General features: G+C 45.8%; 1 protein-coding gene across 1 annotated transcript in view; it reads right to left on the bottom strand.

The window, feature by feature from the left end:
• The window catches only part of R3HCC1 (R3H domain and coiled-coil containing 1), a gene marked incomplete at its 5' end in the record, with an annotated part of 426543 nt that overhangs the window by 1644 nt on the left and 410521 nt on the right, over window positions 1-14378 (bottom strand). The window contains 5 exons of the mRNA XM_083715366.1: window positions 1377-1472; window positions 2366-2436; window positions 2832-3004; window positions 5582-6965; window positions 7822-7959. Of these exons, the coding sequence (XP_083571492.1) occupies window positions 1377-1472; window positions 2366-2436; window positions 2832-3004; window positions 5582-6965; window positions 7822-7959 (1862 nt within the window). The remainder of the gene's footprint in view (window positions 1-1376; window positions 1473-2365; window positions 2437-2831; window positions 3005-5581; window positions 6966-7821; window positions 7960-14378) is intronic.

Below are 14378 nucleotides of genomic sequence, written 5' to 3'. Positions count from 1 at the left end.
GGGCCAGTTCACACATAACAGGAATTATAGCTTCCCGATACACAAATGTGTCAGTGAACTGACTTGGATACTCTCCCTCTTCTGATGTGAGCAGGAGGAAATGGTTGAAGGCATCCACCCTGGAGACAAGCCACAGTTTCCCATCACATCCAAACATGGGGTACTGTGGTTTGTTGAAACTCCACTTAGCAAACAAACCACTGTGGCAAATGCAGACTACTTCACAATTGCGTCATGAACTGGGATGAGTTTGAAACCAGAACATATTTAAAGCTTAAACTATATAAAACCAGCATCCCTTCAACACACAATAATGCTGACATTTCATATCCCTTCCTATGCAATATGCTGACAATCTGGTTCTTTGCAGCAACCGAGTCCTGCTCTTTTCAACAGTGCTGCTGCCTTTCACAGCTGGTCTTGCCCTCATTAACGCTCACACTATACATTGCTTTCTCTCTAAGCCAGGAGTGTGGAACCTGTGGCCATGCAGTGGATGTTGGGACTCCAGCTCCCATCAGCCTCAGCCAGCATGGCTAATGGTCATGGGTGATGGAAGCTGTGGTCCAGAAACACCAAGAGCCACAACTTCCCCACCACCACCTCTGCTCTAGACAAACTCTGCTACCAGCTTTCAGTCCCAGATCACAGCTCCCACTTCAATAATTCCATTATCAGAACTCAAGGGCAAGTTCCAATGAGACAAAAACAAGGCAGGAGCCAAGCCAGACCACTGAGCATGTGGCCTGTGGGAAGTCTCAAGGGTCAGAGAGAGAGAGGTCCAAAAGCCACTGGGCCTGAAGTTTCCAGCCCTTGCTTTGCCCCACCCAAGTGAACCTTCCTGCATCTGCCACACCAGGTTCAAAAACCACTGCATGATCCTTGTTTGCTCACTAGCTAGACTTTAAACCTCAGATCAGAAACGTGGGGGCCATAAGGAATTAACCTGGCAGCTGTGAACCTCTAAGCCCCAGCCAGTGTCCCCTTGTGAGGAGGAGGCAAGGACCTTGGAAGTAGAAAGAGACGAAAGAGGAAGTTGGAAGGGCAGCGCTCTGACCCACGTCCTCTTACACAGTTCTTTGGGAAGAGGGACTGACTGTTCAACCACTCTGGGAATTGTAGCTCTGTGAGGGGAAGAAGGGTCTCCCAACAACACTCTCAGCAACGAACTACAGCTCCCAGAATTCACTGAGGGAAGAAGCCATTACCACTTAAAAGTGGTCTGAAACTGCTTTACACATACAGAGCAGATGGGGCTTTAGACCTTAGCAGTAAAGTGACAGACATCCATCTACATATGTGAGTAGGTCATTGCCTCTTGGGAGGTGGGGTGCCAGGGGTCTTTGAAGCAGCAGCAGCTTCAAAAATGCTCTTACTTGGCCGCTGAAGAGCCTTAATTTTTGACTGCCTTGTTCCGTGGATTAGGTGTCGGATCTTTAGGGAGGTATAGCTCTGTTCCAAGGCTTGAGAAGCTGAAAAAGAAAGTACGGTTTTTCAGAAACAAGACCAAGCATGGTTTTGGACCACATCTACCAACAATCCCAGCAGGCACACGCTGCCTAGGGCTGATGGGCATTGTAGTCCAATCACATTATCTGGAGGCCACCAGCTTGTGGAAGGCTGACCTGAACTCTCTCCTACAGTTGCCACAGAGGGAGTCAAATTATTTCTGGAGCAAAACATAGATTGGTGCCATGATTGTTGCCCAGTGCTTGGGAGTCTCAAATGTCTAGGGAAGATTGTTCACGCCCATTCCTCCCTACACATGCAGCCACCAAGTGAGTGCACAAAAGGCTTCCCCAGCAACAGGAGGCAGGAGCCAGAGGGGATGCATATTGCACACATTTGGCTCCCATGCAACCCCAAACCATGGTTTTGCCTCTGGAAAGCAAGGATTGGGCTCAAGCACTGCCCCTTCCAATTCCATTTCCTAACTTCCTATATTGTGCAAACCATGGTTTGTTGTTTCAGATATCATAGCAACAGGAAGGGAGAGAGTCCAAGCTTCACTTGCACAATAGCAAACCATAGTCTGCCATTCCACATGAAGCGCCTCTCTCCACAATCCATCAGTTACCTCCCTTTTATTACTCTGCTTGGCAGGGAACATTCCCCAAGAGCTGGGAGGACCAAGGAAGATCAGCTGCCTAGGAGATAAACAAACAACAGATGCAGAGACAGCCAGAGGTTCCTCCTTCCTGATACCTATGTCATTTGTAACCAGCTCTGCCTGTCTTGATCTGAGAATGCCATCGCTGGAGTGGGAAGGAGAGGAAAATGCACCAGACACAATTTAAGGGGAAAACAGGGGGGACATCGGTCAGCCCTAAACTCACAGGCATTCCTACAGAAAATCCAAAATTACCTGCTGCCAAACTGGAGAAGATCCCAAGAGCATGAGTATCATCGACCCACTGTAGCTTAAATCCACTCTCTCTAAAAGGCAGACCACAGTGTTACTTGTCAGTTACATGAAGCCACGGATAGTTCCACACAGATAAAAGTATTAACAGAGGGCCTCTCTCTCTCCAAGACACCCACACCATCCCAGTTGTACACCCTTGTCCCCAGGCCACACCTCTCACTGGCCCTGCTTTGCTTCCTCCTTGAAGGCTTTTCCCTAGCTGGAATGTGTCCCTAAACTCTGCATCATGCCTCTGGCTTGCCAACATCTCCAGGTCTGAGTTGGGAACATGCCCTGCTTGAAATTTCATAGATACTAGTCAGTATGTACAGCCCTGAACCAGATAGACCAAACATCTGATTCAGTGTAACACCGCTTCCAGCATTCAACCAGTCCCGACCAGGAAGTCCCTTGCCCATCTACTTACTGGAACTCTGCAAAGGCCTCCAGAAGATGCTCGGTTTTTAGCAAGGGCGAAAAATCATATATCTCTAGCACATGGCCAAAATCTCCTTCATTGATCTGTGCTTCCCCATAGCTGGAGTAATCAAATTGGATTTTCTCAATGCTTATGTCCTTTATGGTCAAGTAATTTGTGATCTAGGGGCAGGAGAAAAGAAGAGAAAGAACATTGCAAGAACAAGAAATATTTACAGATAGGAAACATTTGTACATGGAACACAGTCAGGATTAAGCTACACCACCACAGAAACAGGTGGCAAAGCTTTTTCTAGACCACTGTACCACTTCAGCATGCAGATGTACTGCATTTTTCAACATTTCCCCATTAAAAATCACCCTGCAAGTAGAAAACTAGAAAGCTGGTCTTCTGTTTTCTTCCACGTCAGTTGTGGGGTACCTTTGAACGTACAGAAGTTGCTGAACTGTAACTGCATTAGTCTTGGTCATTGGCCATGCTAACTGATGGGACTTGTAGTTCAGGAATAGGGTTGAGTGTGGTATCGATACATCGTCCAAACCCGGTTTGAAGTCCAGATCACGATAACAGTTTCATAATTTTTGACCTGGTAATATATTGTGTCCTACATTTCTGAAGGGAAAGAAGATTCCCCGATAGCTTGCAAAGAGCTCACCCACGTGCAAAGATCAGGGTCTCCTGCCCTTTCGCCTCTGACTGAAGACCCAGCATAGCAAACGCAGGAGCCAAGCCAAGTTGATCTTATTGCCTGATCACAAAAAATAAACCTCTTACTTTGCTGATCTCCCTCCTTCTCCCTCTCTCTCCCAAGAGAGACCAGTAAGGAGAGAGTAGATTACAACAACTTGGGCTGGTCTGAAGTCCACATCCAGGAATCACCCCTCAGCTGCTGCTTCCTCCCCACTTTACGTCCTCCTTCCTCCTCATTTCAGGCATCATGATATATCAGTATCTCACAATTTTTAGCTGGTGATATATCTGCTGAAAACTATAAATCGCCACGGCCTCTTCAGCAGCATCCCCACACCTGCTCTATGAGCTTGTTTTCTACATGCAAAGAGCAGGCGGTATTCTGTGCTAGTCCTGCCCCGAGGAGACCCCCTGAGGCAGGACGCAGCTGAATACAACCTACGGGTTTCCCCCTCGGGGAGCCTTCAAACATACAACACTCCACCGACAGCCTCAAGTGGTACAGTCCACACCCTACAGTCGAAGCATGACTATACCACTTTAATAGCTGTGGCTCCCTCCAAAGGATCCTGGGAACTGTAGTTTGTACAGACTGCTAGGAGTAACATTAAGCAGCTACAGTTCCCAGGGTTTTTCTTGGGAAGCCAGACTGCTAAAATGGCAAGAGAGTGGATGGTGCAGGCATGATCCAGTAACATCTTTTCCCCACACGATTCTGCTGATCCAACTCTCCCTTTTTTGTGCCGAAGGGCAGCTCTACACAGGAGGGGCTTTTGGGTGCTAGCTGAGCCCCAGAGTAATCCTTTGTTATGCTGCTTGTTGCTGAAACTGAGGAAGGATCCTACGTCAGGGATAAAGGACCCAAATCTGCCTGTGGAGGTTCAGTCCCTGGCATCTCCAGGTAGGGGTGGGAGAGACCCCCTTTGAAATTCTGGGGAGCTGCTGCCCATCAGTGTAGACCAGGGGTAGAAAACGTGATGCCTCCAGGTACAGTTGGACTACAACTCCCATCACCCTGACAGCTGGCCATGCTAGCTTGTAGCCCAATAACGTCTGGAGGCTCTTCCTGGAGTAGGGAAATACTAGACGGACCAAGAGTCTGACTCAGTAGAAGGCAGCTTCATAAGTTCTTAATCATTTGGGAAAGCGCTGTAGCTCCTGGCAGAGCATCCTGCTTTGAGTGTAGAAGGCCCCAGAGTCAACCCTTGGCAGCTCCAGACAAAAAGGAGCTTCCATAGGTAGAGAGACCCCTTTCCCGAGAACTTAAAGCGCCACTGCCAGCCACAGTAGACCAGGGTGGGGAAGCCTTTTGAGCCCTGGAGCCACAGTTCCCCATGGGCTTACGCCAGTGGGGGCAAAGCCATGTGGTTTGCTCTGCGTGACCCAATCATGGCTTCTTTGGGAGAAGCAAGACACAAATGCTGGTTGGGATGAGATGCAAACCAGCTGCACTGTGGTTCGTCTCCCTGCTGAAGAGAGGAAGCAGCAAAGGGGAATTGCTAGAGCTGTGGGCACCACCAAGCAGCCTGGGCACAAGGTGGCTAAAAGAAACCACACTGAATGGCTTGACACAGCCTTTGCCAACCTGGTGCCCCCCAGAGGTTTTGGACCACAACTCCCATCAGCGCCAGCAGGGGTGGAGGAAGAGGGGGACAGTGGGGGCAGGCCGTCCCAGGTGTCACCACCAAGGAGGGTGACAAAATGCCGGGCGACACTCACCGTGGGGCCTGCAGCACACCCGCAGGCTCTGCACTGCTCCAAACGGTCTGCCCACCACCTCCTCCTCAGCTGTAGGGCAGCTGAGTGGGAGGAGGCAGGCAGACTCCTCGGAGGCCCCACGGAGCGTCCTGCCCAGCCCCTAGGCACAAGGCACGCGTGCCGCCCCAGGCGCCCAATTGGCTTGCTCCGCTGCTGAGGCACGACAGCAGAAAGGGCTCCTGGTTAGCAAAAGCTGCCTTAGCGTTCCACAGCCATAGTGCTAAACCTTGGCTTACTGTTACATCTGAACCAACCCACTCAGAAACAAGTTTGTAAGTTAAAACTATTACCTCTTGTAAGAGTTCAGTGCCGCAATCATCCTCAAAGATGCTGTCCTTTTCTTCCACTGCAGAGTGCCCCACACTTCTATCTCCAGAAGAGAATTCTAGCCCAGGCCACTGGTTACCTTCCAGGTCTACCACTGCTTTCTCCTGGCTTTCAAATACGAGGTTGGCTTTATCAGGATCAGATAGAGATGTACTCAGAAAGGGGAGAGCCTGTGGATCCAACACGGGTCGATCTTTGCCACTTTCCGTTACAGAAGTGGGTGCCCCATCTGGCCCAGAGCCACAAGGACTACTTTGACCCTGAGCGTCCCCGTAGGACTCTGTTTGGCCACACTCCAATGCCTCAGTGCAGTCCTTGTCCTGGGTTTCCAGTGCTGATCCCTCTGGGCTTCGTTGGAATGCAAGGTCATCCACAGCGCCATCTTCCGGCAAGGGCAGCATCTCGCTACATTCTACCTCAGTGGCACAAGCGCAATCATCACCCTTATCTTCTGCAAGGGAGAGATCGTTATGAGGCTCCGACAAAATGGCATCTGCAATGTCTCTCACATGGTCTTCCAGAACAGGTGGGAAAACACCACTTTCCAGTACAGGGGAATCCTGGTTTCCTGCAACTGATAAGCTTACACTCAACTCTAGAGCAACAGCATCTAGAGGTCTCTCATTCTGGCCTTCTGGCAAAGGCTGACGTCCACTTTCTTTGGACAGCACCCCACCAGAAGGCTCTTTCTTCTGCTCTTCTGGAAGGCCTGAGGTTTCACGGCACTCTAGGACCAAAGCATCTCTGCTATCTTTACTAGGGCTTTCCAGTGCAGTCGGGCTTGGGCTGCTCTCCAGCACTGAGACTACCTGGCCGACGTTGCTCTGGCCATCCGGCTTTGATGGATTAGACACACATTCCGACAGAAGGCAGCTTGAGTGCTCCATAGCCCCTTCGCCACTTATACTACTGAGCTCCAAATTATCTGTACACATCTCTCTAGGGCTTTCAGCCTCTGGGTGATGCACGCAGGGATCACTGCTGGCAGGTAAGCTGTTGGCAGCTGGAATCCTTTTGGTGCTATGAGTGGCACTGGACATCTGGTGACCATCCTCACTGACCCCAAAGCCGGCCACCTCACTCTCAAAGGCCTCCGCACCTTCCTGCCTCAAGCCCTCAGGCTTCTTGCGCATGGCTCTGGGAACATACAGAGCTCTGTCCGGCTTCCTCCAGGGCTGCCTCCTGCCCCGGCCACCTCCCTTCCGGCCTTGAGAGCCGTCTGCCAGCGTGTCCATGTGATGTGGGCCTCCTCTGGGTCGGCCTCCTCTGCTTCTCGATTGGGGAGGGTGGCCCGAGCTGGGGGCACTGCTACAGGAGCCATTTTGATCATCTGGTTCATCTGGCAACCTAAACCCAAGAGAGGAAGAAGAACAAAAGAAAGGAGGCGTTCCAAGGAGCTCCCTGTGAACTGCTCCCTTTCAAGCACGGGACCCCAAAACAAAGCGCTTTCCTCAGTAAGAAATCCAACCTTACCTTACCCTATTGCAAGTTTACTCCAAATTAAATCTCCCTGTGGCCTTCTGGGACTACAACGCCCATCATCCCTGACCACTGACCACATCCCTGGTTTGCCACTTTAAGCGCACGAACATCAGGTCCTGCTTACATATTTCTTATAGAGTAGGAGCTGATAGACCTTTCCAATGGGCCACCCAATTATCAACGCCCCCCCCCCCACGTCAGGTGGCAGCTTCAAAGGAGCTCGCTGTCAGCATCAATCCCATCAGCCAGTAGCTCGTGCTTCCCAGAATTCCTGTTTGCTGCCTCATGTGGAGGGAGCTTCTGAATTCCTCAACACTCAGGAGCCTGGCTTACATTTTAAGGAACATTTTACAGGAACCTCCCAACTGGAGTCTGAATTTGGCTTGCAAAGGCGGTCTTCCCAAGCCATGCCCACTTGCCCCACACTGGATGTCCTATATGGAAGGTGTGGGACAGATGCAGTTGGAGCTGTCTGCTGAAAGAGGGTTTTGCCAACACCACTAACCATCAGCACTTGCAAACCCCTGAGGAAAATGCTTCCGCTGATGTCATGCTGACAGCAGGCAATTGGCAGATGAGCAGCTCAGCCCACCTGTCAAAATGCCCCACTGGAATTGTGGAAGATAAGAATTCAGCCCACAGGCTGGGAAAGTTTCCCCGCTGCAGTCCTTGCCCTTGGGGAGAAGGCGAGTCAAGGGCTGTAGAACCCTGAGAGTCCCACCTGATGGCTGAGTGACAGACCACTGTCCTCCTCCTCCAGCCTTCTCCAACCGAAAAGCTGCTCAGCTGGTCGACATCATCCACAGTCCTGTGGATCAAGTACCGCAGGCGACTGGACAACGGAGGAAACAAGAGGACTCTGGAAAAGGAAAGGTACAGGACAGAAGAGTCAGTAGGGAGTGGTCAGAGGTTGTGCCAGATGTCCCCCAATTTCTGGCCATTTTGCAGCTGTGGTAAAAACAACTCGCCTTCATAAGGAAGGGGGTGGGGAAAGACTAAAGCCCTCCAGATATCACTGAACTACAACGCAAATCACCTCTAACCATTAAGGGTGGTTTTTTAGTGTACAGTCAAACACCAAATGTGAGGTTGGAAAAAATGTGCATTTGGACAGCTGATAATGTAGTTTGAAAAAATGGGGAGGGAGATATCAGGCATATTAAGCATAAATGCATGTGAAGACAGGCTCCGGCGGATGGAGCGGACAAGACCAAGAGTGGGTCTGATGGGACTTCCGGAGGCGGCGCAAAACAGCAATGACGGTCCTCTTCGCGCTCTGAAGAGGGGCTCCGCAGGAAAGGGTCGTTCGCTGCGGCATAGCGGCGACCCATTCAGAAAAACCACGAGCAGAGCGAGCTCATGGCCGTGGGACTCGGCGGACACCAGAAGCCCCCCCCAGAAACGAAGAAGGGACCTCGTAAGGGGCTCCGGAACGTGAAAGGGGGAGCGGCGCTGTGAGTTCATCGCTCTTTCTGCGGGAAGCAAAGCCGCACGGCTGCTGCTGATGAGCGCCGACCTTTCTTCTTGGAACATTAGATCTGCAACCACAACCCGTGAGTAAGGGGACCTAAAATTAGCGGGACTAAAATACTTTAATTTGGCTGAAAACGGGAGATGTAACCAGGAAGTCCGTCTCCCCACCGTGCTTAAGAGATCAAAGTAAAGTTTTAAAAAGCGGGAAGCGCTGTGAAAGAACTATAAAGTTTGGATTTCGTGCAGATGTTAGAACTATCGGTTGAGACTAAAGGAGTTAAGTGAGGAGTTTTTATGCTGATTCTCTGACTGGACTTTGCTTCTTCACTTGGGATCTATAAGTAACAGAAGAAGCCAATCTGAGGTCTGCCAGTGTAAAGAAGAACTGTCAAACTGCTAAATTGTGGGTACTATTCTTAATGTTGAAAGTGTTACATATTAAGGCTACAATATCGAAGATATAGAGAAACTGTTTCTTGCACCACTTCTGAGACATTGTTTTAAGTTGGGAAAAGCTCAATGCTAAAAAGAAACTAAAAGACTGCTTGGAACCTCAGTTGTTTCACTCTGGATTGTTGTTCCTTTGTGGATTGTTGGGCTTGCAAAGAAGGAAAAATTCTTTCCTTTGGTTGAACTTTATTACCTTCCCTAGAGGATTTCGGATTTATAATTCCTTGGGAACTACATTTTGTTTTGACTCTCTGTTGCCTGGTTGTTTACATTCTGGAACTGTCTCTCTCATGGGAACATTTACAGTTTGACCTTGATATACAGAAGGGATTGGAATGAGCGAGGCAGCGAAAACAAGGTTGGCTAAAACAAAGGCAAAACAATTGGTACAAACAACTTTGACTTCCCAACCACGCAGATCATCGGTCCCAACTGTTCTAGAAACACCAAAAGAGGTGGATGAGCTGACACCTACAGGGGATATGGCTTCAGGAGGGTCTGAAAAAGTTTTGAATCAGATTCTAGAACAACTGGCAATTCTAAATAAAAAGGCGGATGAACACTCGACTAAAATTGATCAAGCCACATCCTCAATAAATAAATTGTCTGACCAGGTGGCACAACATACACAAGCAATTGGGAACCTTCAAGAAGCAACAGTAGAGAACCACAAACTGGCTGAGGAAGCCAAACAAAAAGCAGAGGAAGCCAACTTGAAAGTTGAGGCATTAAAGGTGGAGGTGAAGCCGTTACACAAACAGATAAATGACCAGCAGGCCTACTGGTCGATGACTGAACTGAGAAATAGGGAAAGCAATCTGAGACTTAGAGCTATTCCAGAACTAGAACAGGAGGACTTGATCGGCTACTTGACATCAGAAATTTCAAAGTTCTGGGGTATTGAAGAGGATAAAGATTTTAAAATTGTGACTGCTTTCAGATTGGGAAGAGTGACGAGGAAGGATAAACCTAGAGACTGTCTGATTGTTTTAAGATCTAAGCAAGAGAGAGATAAAATATTAGGCCTCCACTTTGGAAAATCGCTTGTCATTCAGGGCAACAGAGCTGAAATTTATAGAGACATACCTAAACAGCTTTTGGATCTTAGAGGGACTTACACGGAACTTGTAAAATTACTGAGAGGCAACTCAATTCCCTACAGGTGGGAGTTCCCTCAAGGACTATCTTTTAATTTTAAAGGAAAGAAAGTTAAAATCAGATCAGCAGAAGACCAACAAAAGTTTCTGAACGATTACGAAGAGGACCTACAGAAAGGGACAACAGGAGCCTGGCCACCACCATTACCTACACCTGTACCAGTACCTATACCCTCGGGACCAGAGGACCAAAAGAAAGGGACGCCACCACAGGACAAATAGTTTGATCCAGGATGTCTCTGCAGTTGCTTAGTTGGAACATAAATGGCGGAAATTCCCCAGAGAAAAGAAGAAGAATTTTTCATATATTGAAAAAAGAACAATTGGATATTATTTGCTTGCAGGAAACACACGTGACCAGGCTCCATAGAAAAGTTTTGATTAATAAAAGATTAGGCCAAGAATTTATTTCATCGGGCGAAGTTAAGAAAAGAGGAGTGGTGATCTATGCAAAGGAGAGCCTGTCACCAAAATTTTTATTTAAAGATGAGCAAGGAAGAATTTTGGCTATTGAAATACAGACTCAAGGAGAAAAATTTTTGTTATTAGGAATTTATGCACCGAATGAGGGGAAATCAGAATTTTACAAGAAACTGCATGAGACAATCCTGGACTATTTAGACTACACTAACATCATTTTGATGGGAGATATGAACGGAGTGGTCTCCACAAATATGGACAAGTCACAAGGTCAAAGCTTATCAAAAGACGGCAGACTACCCAAAACTTTTTTTGAACTAACTGACAATATGGACTTAATTGATATCTGGAGGAGAAAAAAACCCCTAGGCAAAGAAGGAACCTTCTTTTCTGAGGCCCATCTGTCATGGACAAGAATAGACCAAATATGGATATCTAGGAGGCTGGCACCGATGACTAGAAAAGTGGAAATCTGCCCCAAAACTTGCTCCGACCATAATGCTATGAAAATGGAACTAAGACTTACTCCAACCGGTTCCTTCAGATGGAAAATGAATGACACCCTATTAAGAGATCAGGAGATTGTGAAGAAGGCCCAAAAAACTTTGAAGGACTACTTTGAAATTAATTTGAGTACCATGGTGGAAAAAAGAACAATCTGGGACGCAAGTAAAGCAGTTATGAGAGGGTTTCTGATACAACAGAATACGATAAAGAAAAGGCTCTGGAATGGGAAAAAAGACAAGATCTTAGAGAAGATAAGAGATGGAGAGAAAAAGTTGAGATCTAAACCAAAATCGAAGGAGATCTTGAGAGAAATTAAATTTTATTAAGCACAGTATGTGAAATTGATAAATCAAGAAGTCGAGTGGAAAATTAAACAAATGAAACAAAGATCATTCGAATCAGCTAACAAGTGTGGGAAACTTTTAGCATGGCAACTGAAAAAGAGACAAAAATTGAACACAGTCACCAATCTAGAGATTGAAGGGAGAAATATTCAGAAACCAGAAGAAATTAGGAAGTGTTTCCAGAGATACTTTTAAAAGCTTTACACTCAAGGGCCACAAGAGGAGAAGGAGATAGACCAATTTTTGAAAACAAATGGTTTACCAAAACTTGCTCAGGAAAAGAGAACAATCCTGAATCATAAAATAACACAACAAGAAATAGAGAGTGCCATTCAGAATATGCAACTAGGCAAATCTCCAGGTCCGGATGGGCTTACCTCCAAGTATTATAAGACATTGAAAGACTATTTGATACAACCACTAATGGAGGTATGCAACCAGATTTTGGAGGGGAAGAGGGCACCGGAATCGTGGAAAGAAGCTTTCATCACATTGATCCCTAAAGTGGAAACTGAAAAGACTCAACTAAAGAACTACCGTCCCATCTCACTCCTAAATGTGGATTATAAAATCTTTGCAGACATTTTGGCGAGTAGACTTAAAAAAGTATTAAATGAAGTAATCCATAAAGACCAGGCTGGCTTTCTCCCAGGAAGACATTTGTCTGACAATACTAGGAATATTATTGACATTTTGGAACTTTTGCAAACCAACATCAATACAAAATCAGTGTTAATTTTTGTTGATGCGGAGAAGGCCTTTGACAACATTTCTTGGAGTTTTATGAAGAAAAATTTGGAAGGGATGGGAGTGGGATGGGTGTTTGAAAATGGAATAGAAGCAATTTATTCAGAGCAGAAAGCGAAATTGATTGTAAACAATGTGGTGACAGAAGAATTTAAAATTGAAAAAGGAACACCACAAGGGTGCCCCCTATCCCCTTTGTTATTTATTTATGTTCTGGAGGTGCTTTTGAAAATGATTAGGGAAGACCGGTTGGTACAAGGAATTCAGGTCGGAGTGAAACAATTTAAACTGAAAGCTTTTGCAGATGATTTGGTTTTAACACTACAGGAGCCAGAATCCAGTACGAAGAGAGTGGTGGAACTAATTCATGAATTTGGTCGGGTAGCGGGGTTTAAATTGAACAAGCAAAAAACTAAGGTTTTGGAGAAAAACTTGACACCTTTGGAAATAGATGGGTTTCAGAAAGAGACAGAATTAAATGTTGTTAAAAAAGTAAAATACCTAGGGGTAAATTTGTCTTCCAAAAATTTGAATCTGTTTAAAGATAATTATGAAAAATGTTGGTCAGAAATTAAGAAAGATTTAGAGATTTGGTCAAGATTGAAATTTTCCTTGATGGGCCGAATTGCAGCTATAAAGATGAATGTATTGCCGAAGATGTTATTTTTGTTCCAGACCCTACAGATCGTGGACAGAGTGGAGTGTTTTGGGAAGTGGCAGAAAGATATTTCTAGGTTTGTCTGGCAGGGCAAAAAGCCCCGAATAAAATTTAAAATACTAACTGATGCCAAAGAGAGAGGGGGATTTGCCCTGCCAGACTGAAGGTTATATTATGAAGCTGCGGCTTTCTGCTGGATGAAAGATTGGTTACTTCTTGAGAACACTGATGTCCTAGATCTGGAAGGGCATGACAATGCTTTTGGATGGCATGCATATTTGTGGTATGACAAGGTAAAGGTTCATAAAATGTTCAAAAACCATATTGTCAGGAAAGCTATATTTATGGTCTGGACAAAATACAAAGACTTACTAGAAGGTAAGACCCCGAGGTGGTTATCACCAGCGGAGGCCAAGGCTAGAAAAAGACTCAATATGGAGGTCGGATGGACAAAATATTGGGAAATGATAGAAAAAACTGGAGATAATTGGAGACTGCTGAGCTTTGAAAAATTAAAGAATAGGGTGCAAGATTGGTTTCACTATGCTCAAATTCAAGAAGTTTTTAAGTCGGACAAAAAAATAGGATTCCAGGTGGAAAAATCGAAACTAGAGACAGAACTGTTAGAATCTAAGACCAAGGTACTTTCGAGAATGTATAACTTGCTGCTTAAATGGAATACCCAGGATGAGATAGTTAAATCAGCCATGATAAAATGGGCTCAGGATATTGGGTACAACATTATGTTCGAAGACTGGGAAAGGTTATGGACCACCGGAATGAGATTTACGGCATGTAATGCCTTGAAAGAGAATATTATGAAAATGATATATAGGTGGTACATGACCCCAGTCAAACTTGCAAAAATTTACCATCGGTCTGATAATAAATGTTGGAAATGTAAGGAGGCTGAAGGGACATTTTTTCACCTTTGGTGGACTTGTCCAAAGGTGAAGGCCTTCTGGGAAATGATCTATAATGAATTAAAAAAGGTGTTCAGGTACACCTTTCCCAAGAAACCAGAGGCCTTCCTCCTGGGCATTGTGGACCAAAGGGTGATAAAGAAGGATAAAACATTTTTTATGTATGCATCTACAGCAGGAAGAATACTTATAGCAAAATATTGGAAGACACAAGATCTTCCCACGCTGGAAGAGTGGCAGACGCAGTTGATGGACTATATGGAACTGGCTGAAATGACTGGCAGAATCCGAGATTTGGGTGAAGAGACAACGGAAGAAGATTGGAAAAAATTTAAGGACTATTTGCAAAAACAATATAAGTTGTATGAATGTTAAGAATCTGCATGTTTTGGAATTTAGCTCCTGCAACTAGATTGGGAAAATTGGAAGATAATTTATAATTTAGAAAAAGTCAAAATTTAAGGTTATTATATTTTTTATTTCAAGGCATAAACACTGGATAAAAGGTACTTTAAATTCAGAAGTAAAATACTTTGAAAGATATAAATAAGATACGAAACAAGGTAATAATTTGCTGATATGTTTTATTGTAAAGAACG

Source organism: Podarcis gaigeae (assembly GCF_964106915.1).
Source record: "Podarcis gaigeae genome assembly, chromosome: 15".
Taxonomy (NCBI): Eukaryota; Metazoa; Chordata; class Lepidosauria; order Squamata; family Lacertidae; genus Podarcis; species Podarcis gaigeae.
This window is presented reverse-complemented; position numbering and strand designations above follow the sequence as displayed.